General features: G+C 36.5%; 1 protein-coding gene across 3 annotated transcripts; it reads left to right on the forward strand.

The window, feature by feature from the left end:
* The first annotated feature begins 1,117 nt into the window (after positions 1–1,117).
* LOC126976277 (lysophosphatidylserine lipase ABHD12-like) lies at positions 1,118–13,004 on the forward strand. 3 transcript variants are annotated; one of them, XM_050824547.1, is made up of 10 exons: positions 1,118–1,238; positions 2,441–2,562; positions 3,173–3,286; positions 5,332–5,460; positions 5,890–5,982; positions 6,909–7,043; positions 9,702–9,847; positions 11,305–11,472; positions 11,911–12,026; positions 12,823–13,004. In XM_050824547.1, the coding sequence occupies exons 1-10, from the start codon at positions 1,228–1,230 to the stop codon at positions 12,845–12,847; spliced, it is 1,059 nt and encodes a 352-aa protein (XP_050680504.1). In that variant the 5' UTR covers positions 1,118–1,227; the 3' UTR covers positions 12,848–13,004. The 3 variants fall into 3 exon arrangements, with proteins under 3 accessions (XP_050680504.1, XP_050680519.1, XP_050680513.1); XM_050824562.1 differs by having other exon boundaries at positions 11,927–12,026; XM_050824556.1 differs by having other exon boundaries at positions 9,708–9,847.
* Positions 13,005–14,254: the final 1,250 nt, after the last annotated feature.

Consider the following 14,254-nt stretch of genomic DNA (forward strand, 5'->3'; position numbering starts at 1 on the left):
CACTTGGCGTTGCGTAGAGACGTCGCTTCATTGTGTGTCTTCTACCGCATTTATCACGGGGAGTGTTCCGAAGAGCTGTTTAACCTGATTCCTGCCGCCGAATTCCACCTTCGCACGACACGCCACAAGTTAGGATATCATCCTCACCATCTGGATGTGTGGCGGTCCTCCACAGTGCGGTTTTCAAGGAGCTTTCTTCCACGTACTACAAAGCTGTGGAATGAGCTTCCTTGTGCGGTGTTTCAGGGACAATACGACATGGGTACCTTCAAAAAAAGCGCGTACACCTTCCTTAAAGGCCGGCAACGCTCCTGTGATTCCTCCGGTGTTGCAAGAGATTGTGGGCGGCGGTGATCACTTAAACACAGGTGACCCGTACGCTCGTTTGTCCTCCTATTCCATAAAAAAAAATCCTCGGACGCGATATCCATATTGCTGAAATCATAATTAAGTGCGGCGGCCATCTTGGATTTCAAAAATGATCACACAATCGTTCTCTGCACCCTCGAGAATCTCGGATACGATATCCATAATGTTGAAATCATAATTTTGCGCGTAATATAACATTTCTCTCATACGTCGATAAAAAAGATTTACTTCAAAAATGCATAAAAAATATTATCACAGTAATTCCGTACTCTAGCACAACTGTAAGTTTTAAAAAATATTACGCGGTCCTTTGGGTCCGCGGTCGTTGACCCGCATCGCTCGGTTCGTTCTCAGCCATGCCCGACGCCTGTGTCCATGCGTACCTATCGAATCTAACGTTCGCTCCATTTTTACCTAAAGTGTTGGGAAAGTTCTTGATATAATAATATAAAAATAACGAGAGAGTATAAAAGTAGCGATACTCTCTAAAAAGCGATTCACTCGATTGTATGAAACGTGTAGTAATTAATAGATTGACGAATGACGGCTTATAATCTTGTAAAAAACAGAGATAGCTGAAATCCACTACGTTTTAAGCAACTGTTCGCTTTCAAACTTAGCCGGATTATACTTCGTAGCCAATCGCCATTCCGTAATTACTATTATTTCAAACTTATGTCAAATCACTGCAAGATTCATACTAAACTAAATTTCGTAGTATTTACATTCTCTTTGTATAACAGTGTAAGTCCGGCTTAATCAATGTCAGTCTTCAAATTTAAAATTTAAATTTAAAATGTAAACTAAAAGTGTAAATTCAATAAAATAGAAAAGTATAATAAATAAATAAAAACAAATATGGTTATTGGGTAAGGCTTTACTAGATACAAGAATAATAAGTAGTTTTCCAATAATTTTGGATGTACTAAAAAGGGTCATATGTATAGAGTTCGACCAAGCATAGAGCTTGTTTGTAAATATTTTACAAATGAAATGTGCTAGGGTTATATGAGGGTGATGGAAGACGGAGGTTTGAAATATTTGCCTCCTACTCTGGAGTACAGAGAGTACAATATTAAGATGATAATTCCCTTCCAGGTTTAGTATCATGCTACTTCAATTTAAGGATTTTGACTCTACCTGCTTCATTAGTATTCCTATTAATTACATATAAAAATGATGTACGGAATAGTGGTAATACTGGTATTACCACATCATTTTTGAACGTAAAAAGTGCAGAAAAGAGTATCCAAACCTATTCCACTATAGTAGAAACCAGACTAGTCGCACAAAAAGTTGCTAAAATTTTCATCATTTTCAAGTTCGATCACGTAAAAGTATACATACTTTACAAACACATTTTAATATAGCTTCAAAAATCGGAATGAATCAATGGTAAATAGCAGTTTACGACCGAATGGAGCCTTTTATTAAATTAAATTTAAATATTGAGGTTCGTTTCCCGCCTCAGCCTTATTACCTGTCTGGAACTGTAATTATTAAGAACGAACCCATTCATAAGGTTCGTTCAGATAGTGAGGCGGCTCTGTTCGCTATAGACTCAAACAGAACAGTCTCAAGACTTGTACACAACTGCCGGATTACCGAATACTCTGGAAGGAATAAACTGAGATACACTTCTATTTTTCAAAGACATGCAGCGATCGAACTTGCAAGAATCGCTGCTTAAAGCACTCAATTGGCCCTGATCCTTTCTGTGATGTCCTTTGGCTACCTGGCTGGTATTAACGTGAAAGGACATGCAAAATATTTTAGAGATAATACTTATCTCGCCGCAATATATACATATACAGCTGAAATTTTGAAAGACTGCGTATTATCATTGCAACAATAGCAGCAGATAACAAAATATCAAAATGGTGTAATTTACATTTATTACACGTTTTTTCCGGCCTCTGTCACTTGTTCACAAAGTGACGTACATATCGTGAGTGTAAGACATAGCTGTCATGCACACTAAAGTAATAAACCTGGCCTGTTGTTTTGCGTTGCCTAGCAGCAAGAGGCTCTTGAATTATAAATTATCTAAGGATTAATCAAAAACTTCCAGTGCAATAATACTGACGGGAGCTTCGCTCACAGCCAGCGTGTTAATTGTTCAAATGGCCGTGCTGCCGCTAATGTTTAGATACAGCAAGACAGTGCAACGGAAGATGGTTTTTTCTAACTGCAGTAAGTCAAAGTAAAATAATCATTACTCGAGCAAGTTCACCGACATAGCCCAGATGGTTGCGAAGCTGATGTAGCAGTGGGCAGGGCATTCGACGGACAGATGGCCGTTGGTGCAGTATAATCATCGACTGGCGACTACGTACCGGCAGACTTAGTGTTGGTAGGCCCCCCACAAGATGGACCGACGATCTGTTTAAAATGGCAGGAATGGGTTGGATGAGGGCAGCACCATGGCGATCTTTGGGGGAGGCCTCTGTCCAGCAGTGGACGGGCGTTTTCCGGCTGAAATGATAAAGGCATTTATTCTCTCAAAATTGATTCCTTTAGAATTTTTTTTGACGTAATTTCTAATATTATACTAGATACTACTACCGCTTCGGAAACAAATGGCGCTCTGAGAGAGAAAAAGCGGCGCAAGAAACTTTATATAAGTTCTTCATAAAACACTTGAATTATTGCACGCATCATATGTGAAGCGTTGAGGTAGTGTTCTTACTCTGGACATGTCAATAAAAGCGTAAAAGTGGATGTGTTTAAGGATAGGTGTATGTGGCAGGGAAATTGGTCAAAAAATTTATCGTGCCTATACAGCTGCCAATTTTATTTTCAGTAAATTACCCGAAACACATGGACTTCACGAACCCAGCTAGTTGCAATGTATTGGGCGGCAGGAGCTTCAACGTTCAGTTCGTTTCCAAAGTGGATAACTGTCCAATCAAATTAGGTAAGAATTTAATATTGAAGTGAAAACTTGTATACCCTTTCCGTTCCGGGAAACTCTGATCGCGCGGTATCGAAGCGGTGATCGAAGTGATTTTGGCGCTGGCGCAGCGTTCTGTCAATGCGTATTATTTGAGTGACAATGAGGATGATTTGAGTGAATGAATCAGAAAGCTATTGAAATAGGCTATAAGACTATCCAAAATAAATTATCTTATAAACAAAATTAGGGTCAGAATTGTTGAGGGAGTAGCATGCCGTACGGCACACTTGGTTTTGGTTTATCTGATATATATCTAGTGCCCTTGACAAGGAATATGTATCTGACTTTGGAATTAAGCAATGAAGGTAACTCCATTACTCGGCGATAGGAATTAGGTAAGGTAGCTCTTAGACAAATTACCTAAGGATAGCATATCCTAACATTCCGATTTGGGAAGAATACACTTTATTTTGTAAGTGCTGAATGATACAAAGCCATCACGCTCGGCTATGTAACTCTCGATCGGTTAAATTCAGCTGTAGACGACTAAGAGAAACTCGCTTCGTATCGTGATCATTTACGTAGATACTATGAACAACTAGACTACTAATCGCCTATTAAGAGGTCGCTCAAAAATCTGCGTTGTTTGCATTAACTTATATAGATAACATTAAAACATTTATTCAAATTACCACCTTATTTCGTGGGAGTAATGTCTAAAATCTATATTGTATACGTTCATTAGATTTTGTTCTCGAGAGTTATTATGGTGTGAAAGAGCCGGGCGCAAATACGACGCAAGAATATTTTGTTTTAGCAATTGAAATGTAATTACTTAGCAAAATAAATTAAAACATCAAGTTATTTACACAATTTTGTTAATTTAAAGGGGCGCTTACTTGAAATACGACACTTCATCCTTTTTAAGATTGGAAATGATGTTATTTGGGCTGTTTTTCACTGAACACTGTCATTGCGTGGTGTTGTATTTAAAGCGCGGTCGAAACACAATTGAACAAAAACTCTGCCTAATAGAGATGTAGGCATAGTTTTTCTGTGTGACTGTTTTTGAGCGTGATTGTGAGTCTGGATGTTTATTGTATATTATGACATCAATCAGTGAGATGCATGTTATTATGACGATCAGTTAGAGTTAACTTTACCAAAGTAATTTATAAACAATATTTTATAGTTTTGTATGGAAGAAGAGGAGAAACGAGCGTACGAGTCATCTGATGACATGTGATCGTCTCTTGCAACACTAGAGGAATCAAAGGAGCGTTGCCGGTCTTTCAGCTAGACAATAAGGAAATAGTTGGTCATATCAATACCACTTTAATTATTTAGGTCAAATACATGACACATAAGAATGTCAAAAGTTATTTTACCATTTACCATAATATATTCGAAAAAGGTTGAGCTTTATTGAGAAGAAGTGGCAAGAAACTCATTGCCATTCTTTTAAATCAACATTTACAGCATTATCGTGTTACAAATTATTTTAATTACAATATGTGAAAAGAGTTGCAACAAAGATACTCAAATGTCAAATCATAGATCATTTATAGGTCAAATCACACTGTGACTGCTGTGAAAATTTGGTAAAATTGAGGTTGACCTTTCACCTCTATTTTGAGGTTCACTAACACAAGTTGACATACAAATTGCGAGTTTAAGACGTAGTTTTGTCACGCACACCGTTTTAACAATAATAAACCTGGCCTGTTTTCATCGGTTGTATAGCAGCAAGAGGCTCTATCTGATCTGGTGATCTTTACTTTCCATCAGGTGATGATAAGGGACGAGCAGGACGTTCAGCTGATCGTCATTGATGCGCCCTGCCCATTACAATGCAGTGCCGCTAAAGATTCTTGAAGAACCAAAAAAGTCTGAGCGGCACTACATTGCGCTCGTCACCTTGAGACATAATACATACCTACGGCACCCTTCCGACCGAAACACAATAATGCTTACACATTACTGCTTCACGGCTAAAATAGGCGCCGTTGTGACGTAAACATTCAACTTTGATTAAAAATATTTGAATTTTGACATATTTCTGACAGGTGGCTGGCACATAGCACCCCGTTCAGTTTTCCGTGATATTCTCAGTGTCAACGACAGCCAGACCTTCTGTGACCGTCTCCAGGAATCCTTGAAGGCAACAGAAAACCCTATAGTGCTTTACTGTCATGGTTTGTATTGAACACTCATCGATATCACAATACAGTCATACATCTTCATACTAGAGAGCCCGAATTGACGCACGCACACATACACATGAAATATAAGGTCGCTAAGCAATCTTGGGAAGACAAAACTATTGAATACCACGCCGTACGCCGCCGAGACTGGTCGCTGTCCGAGTTGAATTGGCTGCGCCGAGCGTCCTGGTCGTCATTTTTATGTGAGATCCCTAGCGCTCCGCTCAGACGTAGGTATAAAGGGGAATGCTAATTTTAGGCTATCAAACTCCCAGTATTTTACTTTTAACCAAAAAAATATTAATACATATATTATTATCAAAAAAAGATTGCTACACTTTTACACATAACATGAGTAACGCAACGGTAGTGACAGCATATATGCTACATATATCACACTAATTACTTTTACATTCCCAGGTAACTCGAATCACCGGGGCTCTCCGCATCGCCTTCAGATGTACAAAGTCTTCCAAGATCTGAATTTCCACGTCATCACCTTTGATTACAGAGGTAATGAGGATAGATTTTTTGCATCAAGGCTTTATTATGACTATCAGGCTATTTGCATACAAAAATAAAACTGTGTGTAAAAACGATTAATTGTTTTTAAAGTCTAAATATATCAGCCGATGGAAAAAGTCAAGATGGACACAGTCTGTATTGCTGACCTATATATGCCTACTACTCGGCTAAGTCGAGTTATTAAGTCTTTTGTGGGGCGATGTATGTATATGCTTTTACAATAATTTCCCAGATGTTCAAAACATGTTCTATGAAACTCATAAGAAATTGTTAAAAATGGTTTATGTGGTAAAGGTTACTGTAACATAAACTTTTTTAATGATAACACAGATTGGGAAAAAGACTTTTGACTTTCAATAAGTGATTGATTATCCTATTTTGAAAAAAATTCTTTATTTCGTGTCAGTCCGAGACCTCGGCCAGCAGATGATTTCACAAAATCGCTGTGTGGGTTTTAGAAAAGAAAAAGTATATTGATATGCGTTCAGCTTTGAAATGCCAGACATCAACGTGATGCGGGTGGAATTTTGATTTTGGACCTAATTTCTGGTGGCAAAATCAGCAGCTGGTCCTACCACCATAAGATGCTACTCCAAATCTCTTTATAGCATATATCTCGACGGACATATGGCAGTAAAGTCATCGAATGGCAACCTTCTGGTACGAAGGCGCAGTGTAGGTAGGGCCCCGTTAGACGACCGGTCAAGATAGTCGGAATATGTCGGAATATAAGCACAGGTCTGATTGTCGTGAAGGTCTTTGGAGGAGATTTACACATCAACCAGCAATGGATGTCTTCCTGTTGAAATGATGATGATAATCTTGATTAACGATTATCTGAGTCGCTCCTTGTTGATGGAACGGTATCCATCGTTTGTCCTACTCGCGGTTGACTGGTTTTTATTTACGTTTAGGTTACGGCGACTCTACTTACGTGAGACCAACTGAGCGGGGAGTGGTCGAAGACGCCCTGAACGTGTATACCTGGTTGATGAATGCAGTGGGGACTCGGAAGAAACCAATGGTGATATTATGGGGTCACTCGCTTGGTAAGACTTACTTTGCATGATAATAACTTTGGGGAGCGTACTCATTAGATAAAAACCCTCACAGACTTACTAGTGTCTGTCAAGACACGTGTTCTCTGGATTTCGTGGAGATATCAAGTTGAAGTAAACACACACTCACGCCTTTTTCCTTTCGGGATAGACAGAGACAATAGAATTCCGCTTGCTCCTATGCTTCCAAACCTCCCGCGCGTCTTCTACATTTATTACTCTTTTCATACATGCTCGTAGGTTCCAGGTGCTTCAGACCTTTCTTTTTTTCAATACGTCCCTAATTTGGTCGATGAATGTCCTACGAGGTTTCCCGTGACCGACTTGCCTTATATATTTGATAAGTCATTCTTACTTCACTCATTCACTTCACGTGTCCAAACCATTTCAATATTCCCCTCTCAATCCTTGTCACAACATCTTATTTCTGACCAAATCGTGCTCGTATTACCGCATTTGTAATTCTATCAATCAGTCTCACCCCACACATACTACGCAGTGATCGCATCCCAACTGCGTTAATTCTGCTTTTATGCCATACCCAACTATCACTTCCGTACATTATGCAGTTAAAGAAAACATCCAATCCAAATGATCCTCACTGGTATCGCTTTACTGTCGTCGTCCTACTGTATCTCCTTTACTTATACTGTGGTGTCATCTTAGTGCGTAGAAGTTTATCGTAGCGATCACAGGTCAGCCGGAGGATGTACGGGGTTTATGTGATATTGACTAAGTAAGATATTTGACGATTATATAACAAGAGAAAAATAACATTTTAAATCAATATTAATTGCGTCGATTAAAATTTTTTTCACCTCTTATAATATTATTATTATAATGTTGCCCCACTTACATTACAATCTAGCTTAAACTTAGGCTAATAAGTAAGTCTACTTTAACAGAAACTGCTAGATAGATTAAACCAAGAATGTGTCTATCTGTAATAATAATGATCATTAATTTAATTATTTATTAATTACTTTTTAAGCTAGTAACAATTTTTCTTAGACTAAGTAAGTAGTGGTAGTGTTAGTAATTGTATGTTAGTAATGTCTGTATTAAAAGGAATTCACTTTATTCATGTGTCTTTTATAATATCGCTATTTTTATATTGTATTACACTAACGGACGTTCCCAATATACTATCTACAGATAGAGATAAATTACATATTACCTTCTATTGTCAGTAATTAATTCGCTGTCAATAATCGAAAGCTGTCCCAATATACCCGATAAGTAATTCTTATCGCCTTAAGGACGCGTGAATTGAAATTTCCATACAAACTTAACGTAAGCTATACGTCGTCACATTGACAGACAGCGTGTACGGAAAAGATGAGCTACCTTCGATAAGTTTATCGGGACAGAAACGTCAACGATAGTTACGATTTTTTATCTCAAGTAGGCCACAACCGTAGATATAGGGTACTGAATATTGGGAATGGCCGTAAGTCACTAGCAATACACTAACTCAAATGGTTTTGTTCGTTTTAAATATTGCGGTGATATTAATATTTATTTAGACTTCATTTATTTATATCTAGGATTATTCGTTAAAAATTAAGTATCTCATTTTTTACTTAATTAGAACGAGAGTCGAGTAGGAACCGTGTACTGTCCTTAAATATCACATAATCATCTCACCAGTTTTAACTGATCACAAAGATAAACTTTTATAAAATAATGTACAGACATGATATGCCTACCTTCTCTTCACAGTCGTACCCTCATTGCTGAGGATCGTGACTCCGCTTAAGTTCGTCTACAGCTTTCCTCCATCTGTTTCGGTCTGTCACATGGTGGTGCGATGCTGATGGGTTGGTTAGTCTGCTCGGATATTTGATCAGACCAGCGTCGTAGCTCCGGCCTCTTGGTCTCTTCCCCTGAATTTTCCCGGTGTACCTACCTAATACATGTGAAAAAATAGCGTGAAATATAAATATTGTATTTTTTAATAATCATATCACATTCGACACTGGACCCAATTCAGAATACCATGCACAGGTATCGCATATCGTATTTTGCTGTGGGGTCATTCTGCTGACATTGATATAGTGTTTGCTCTGCAAAAGAGAACTGTTCGTGCTATATATTACCTTGGTGATAGACAGTCTCTCAAAAAAAATTTAAAGAAATAAATATTATGAACCTTCGTTGTCAGTACATTTATGAAAATTTAATATACCTCCGTTCAAAAAATTATCACCTTTTGCTCTTAATAGTGATTATCATTATTTTAACACTAGAAATATGGGATTGCTTGTAACTTATTCTAGTAGGCTTCATAAGATACATAATAGTTTTAAGGGTAAATGTATTCACTTTTATATAAAGGCCCAACCACTGTTCAAGCATTATCTATCTATGACTATTTTATAGCAATATTAATGACAGCACATAATATTATTTTTATTAAAAAGAGCGCATAAAAATTAATGCTGGGAGAGTTTCTTGCGCCGCTTCTTCTCTCTCAGAGCACCATTTGTTTCCGAAGCGGTAGTCGTATCTAGTACATTAGAAATGACAATTCTAAAAGAATCAATTTTGAGAAAATAAATTCCTTTTACTAGGTTGCGGACACGAGCTAGTTTTAACTGTATACGTGATTTTTTATTTGTCTCTTTTCTGATATTCTATGATGTCTAGGAACAGCAATCGCTTCTAATTTGGTCGCGAATCTCGAAGAGTTGTGCCGCAGCACTGGTACATGTCTACCGCAACCAGACGCCCTGGTCTTGGAGGCACCCTTCAACAATCTGGTTGATGAAATTGAGAAGCATCCATTTTCGAAGGTTTGACACTTTATGCCTTAACGATATTCTTGGGGACATTGGGTTTTTTTTATGATAATAAGGAACTACCAGGACGTTCAGCTGGCAATGCAGTGCCGCTCAGGATTCTTGAAAACCCTAAAATTCTGAGCGGCACTACAATTGTGCTCGTCACCTTGAGACATAAGATGCAGTTGCCCAGTAATTACACTAGCTACGGCGCCCTTCCGATCGAACCTTTATAATGCTTACACATTACTGCTTCACGGCAGAAAAAGGAGCCGCTGTGGTACCCATAATCTACTGTGCAAAGGAGCCTCCCACTGGTGGGAGTGTTTATATATGTTAGATTTATAACCGTGGATGACTGATAAAAAACTATAATAATCTAACAAAAAAAATGGAGTGTCTGTTTGTAACATTGAAATAACCATTTTTACTACATGTATGCGAATATATAGGTATACACCAAAATAACATATTTTACAATTTTTGTCAGTCTGTCTGTCTGTTCTGGACCGATTTTGAAGGGACTTTTATTGGCAGGTAGCTGATGTAATAAGGAGTAACTAAGGCTACGTTTAACTAAAGAATCGACTGTTAGGCGGAACGAAGTTTGCCGAGTCAGCTAGTAAATAATAAAAATAAAAGTAATTTAAATAACTTAAAAATATAACTTTTTATAGAAGAAGCACACAAATCAGCGGGTAACCTGATGTTAAATGATCACCACCGCCCACATTCTCCTGAAGCACATGAGGAATGCTTTTCTAAAAAGAGAAGAAAGAATCTAGAAAGTTTACTCTCTTTACCAGTGGGAGGCTCCTTTGCACAGGATGCCGGCTAGATTATGGGTACCACAACGGCGCCTATTTCTGCCATGAAGCAGTAATGTGTAAGCATTACTGTGTTTCGGTCTGAATGGCGTAGCTAGTGAAATTACTGGGCAAAGGAGACTTAACATCTTATGTCTCAAGATGACGAGCGCAGTTGTAGTACCGCTCAGAATTTTTGGGGTCTTTCAAGAATCCTGAGCGGCACTGCATTGTAATTGGCAGGGCATATCAATTACCATCAGCCGAACGTCTTGCTCGTCTCGTCCCTTTTTTTCATAAAAAAAACTCTACATTTATTTAAGTTAAATATCACTCCATCATTAGTGTTTCCATTTAATTGACGTATATGTTAATTATTTACTTAAACAAGCGTTATTTTGTAATTATTAATACATGTATGTTGTTTGGGAACCAACAAATAAATAAATAATGTATGTTTGCATAGGCGACAGTCTTTTCCCAAGTAATAAGCACTTGATTCTATGACAACCAAACACAGAGAATGAAATATATGAAAACGGATTCATAATGTATCAAGCGATTAAACTGTCTTCGAATGATACAGTTTTTAGTTTTAGCTTTCTGCGCTTCGTGTTGATGTAAACTTTCTCTTGAACAACTTCTTAAATAATTCTCCAATAGATAGTATCCTGGCTGCCATACTATAAAGATTATTTCGTGAAGCCGTTCAGTAGTTCCTCGGAATACGCCTTCACCACCGATCAGTACTTGAGCAAGGCGAAAGACATACCGCTGTTGATTTTACACTCAAAAGGAGACAAGATTGTGCCGTACAAATTGGCTGTAAAGGTTGGTGTGAATTTTTAACTGTTTCTTAATTAAAAAACTACGATGTCATAGTAATTAGTTTAGCTGCGCTATTTCCGGACTTAGCCTCTTGATTGAGCCCGTTGGAGTGTGAATTTATTTCTTACTAAAATTTTCTACCACCGGAAATTACGTCAAAATACGAAATCCCATCGACATCATGTTGACATCTGGCATTCTACAACCGCGAGTTTTGTGGAAAATCACCCAATAAAAGACTAAATAACTCGACTTAACCGAGTAGTAGGCAAAACATGTTTATGTATGATGCCAGAACATTATCAAGAATATATTGAGATGCAAAAGTCAAAATTATATTTCTTTAAATTTTTCTCTTTAAATTATTGAAATTTAAATCTTGAGTCGGCAATTTACAATTGTGAAAAAGAGAATTTGAGGGACAAAACTTTATTTTTGAAGCTTCACGACTGCATAGCAGAGTCGAGGGTCAGCGGTGGAGCTCCTCTTCAGTTCCAGATGTTCGACAGAGGACACAATGACCTCTGCGAAGCCCCGGAATTGCCTGACGTCATAAGGTAACAGATGCTACGGTCATACTAACATGACATGGGATAGTTTATAAATATTAAATGAAAGAAATATATCAATGACTTTCTATAAATGTGTGAGGCCATATCATTCGCAATCTGATAGCGGAAAAGTGTGCTTAAAGACAATGTAAGCACACTTCTCTCCTTAGTAGTTAGTACTGTCTACTACTTAGTACTGTCCGAATCAAACCGAATGAACTGAATAAATGTTTTACATTGCTGATTATTGACCAAGAATATTTTAACAGCTGGAGTAAATGCGGCAATGTATAGATATAACACTCGAAGTTTATTATAGTGTAATTTGTGGCATGTTCCATATTTCGGCTTTGTTTTCATACGAAGTGATTTGTCTTTATATACCTAGATATATTACGTTATTGGAATAAATACATTTCATTTAATTTTCAAGGTGTCTAGATAAGCAATAAGTATTTGACTATAGGATAACACATGGAACCAAATGCCATGAGCTTATATTTAGGATTGGTCTCCGCTGCGCCCTAACGCAAAATGCGGCAACTAATACTATGCCCAAATAGGCGTACTCGGGCCAGTCTCGAACAAAGTGTGACGTTGACTTGCCACATTGCGTAGTAAAACTTTGTACAAATGATACTAAAGAAAGACACTGGAATCACATATTATCAGTAAGTATTTTGTATTTTGTTTATTTCAATATATGAAAAATTACACGAAGCGTAATTTTACATTATATCTCACCATGACAACCTCAGTTTAGATAAAGCTATAAACATTCAATAAATTTATTTTATTTCAGGAATTTCCTCAAATGTGTCAAATAACAGGAGACCTCTGGAGCAACTGTGATAAAATAATTAAAAAATTGTGCCTTAAATTTTTATCATTTTTACTGTAAATATCCTTAAATAAAATTATTTCTTATGCTGTTTCACGTTTGTAGATAAAACAATATTGTAATAAAGAAGGTATTAAATACAACCAATGAAAATATTATTTAACCGCATAATTTAGTTATTTAAATATTATTAGATTATTTTTATGCAAGTATAAATAATTCACGTATAATTCATTTAGATCAAGTGCCATCTATCGAAAACCTACGTCATTAAAATGTTCTTCACGTAAGCAAAGAATTTTGTACGAATCATACCACACTACAGATGTCGCTATTAACCTAAATGTCTTTATAAAATTATCTATATTGATATATATATATATATATATGACCAATTTGGATCCTTTACATAATAAAATAATATTAAATTATTGTAAAAATAAAATAAAGTATATGTTTGTTATTTCAAAAAATATTATTATACCACATGACTAAATAGTCAGAAGTATGAAATAATTGGTATAATTGAGCAACTAGCGTCAGGGTGTCGAATTTGCGTGACGGTGTGAACGCACATCGTTAAATTCACTCGCAAATTTTTACCTAACGCGCCAAAAGAAGTTAGTATAACTTAATAAAAATTTTACTTTTACGTAAAAAACTACTGTAAAATACAGTAACACGTTTTAATTCAATAAAAAGTATTTTATTTAAATGTGAAACACTCGCGTTAATCATCTTTTGTTGGGTGAAGTATCTGCTTTTAGAACATTATTCCAGAATATGTTCAAAATAAAGTGGTGTTACAATAACATACTTAAAAAAAATTTATAAAAAAGAAAAAGCCCGCTGAGTGCACAAAATTTTGAAATAGGTGGTAAATTTTTGACGTTTAATAAGTGGTTTCAATTCCTATTTTAATTTTTTTTAAAACAGTATTTGAATTTGAATGCTAATCGTTCACACTGAACAAGAATCCCGACTATTTGATTATCATTGCGGTAAAGCAGAATACTGAATGAATGAATGAATGAATGAAAACTTTATTAATAACAAACACAAACCACACAGAATAATAAAAGTAAAAAAGAACTTACAGATGTAAAATAAAAATAAGAATTAATAACATAAAAATAATACAAATTACAAAAAAAAATCTAGTATATGTATAATATAATATTATAGGAATTATCTTAATTTAAAAGTACTGTGTAGCAAGCAGTTATTGTTATTAAAAGGAGCTGACTCAGCGTCATGCTACGTTAGTATAATACCAACACAGCGCTGATTTTGAGAAACCCCTTGGTGACCCATTGAGTAACTACTATCGTTAAATATTTTTCTGGATGTTTCCAGTTGATACTGGCTTACACCAGAGAAGAGTTCAATACTC

This window comes from Leptidea sinapis, chromosome 2, assembly GCF_905404315.1.
Source record: "Leptidea sinapis chromosome 2, ilLepSina1.1, whole genome shotgun sequence".
NCBI lineage: Eukaryota > Metazoa > Arthropoda > Insecta > Lepidoptera > Pieridae > Leptidea > Leptidea sinapis.

Coding starts and splice junctions, on each gene's coding strand:
- LOC126976277 (XM_050824547.1), top strand. Junction 7,044..9,701: donor ATTATGGGGTCACTCGCTTG/GTAAGACTTACT, acceptor TATGATGTCTAG/GAACAGCAATCGCTTCTAAT. Junction 9,848..11,304: donor AGAAGCATCCATTTTCGAAG/GTTTGACACTTT, acceptor ATTCTCCAATAG/ATAGTATCCTGGCTGCCATA.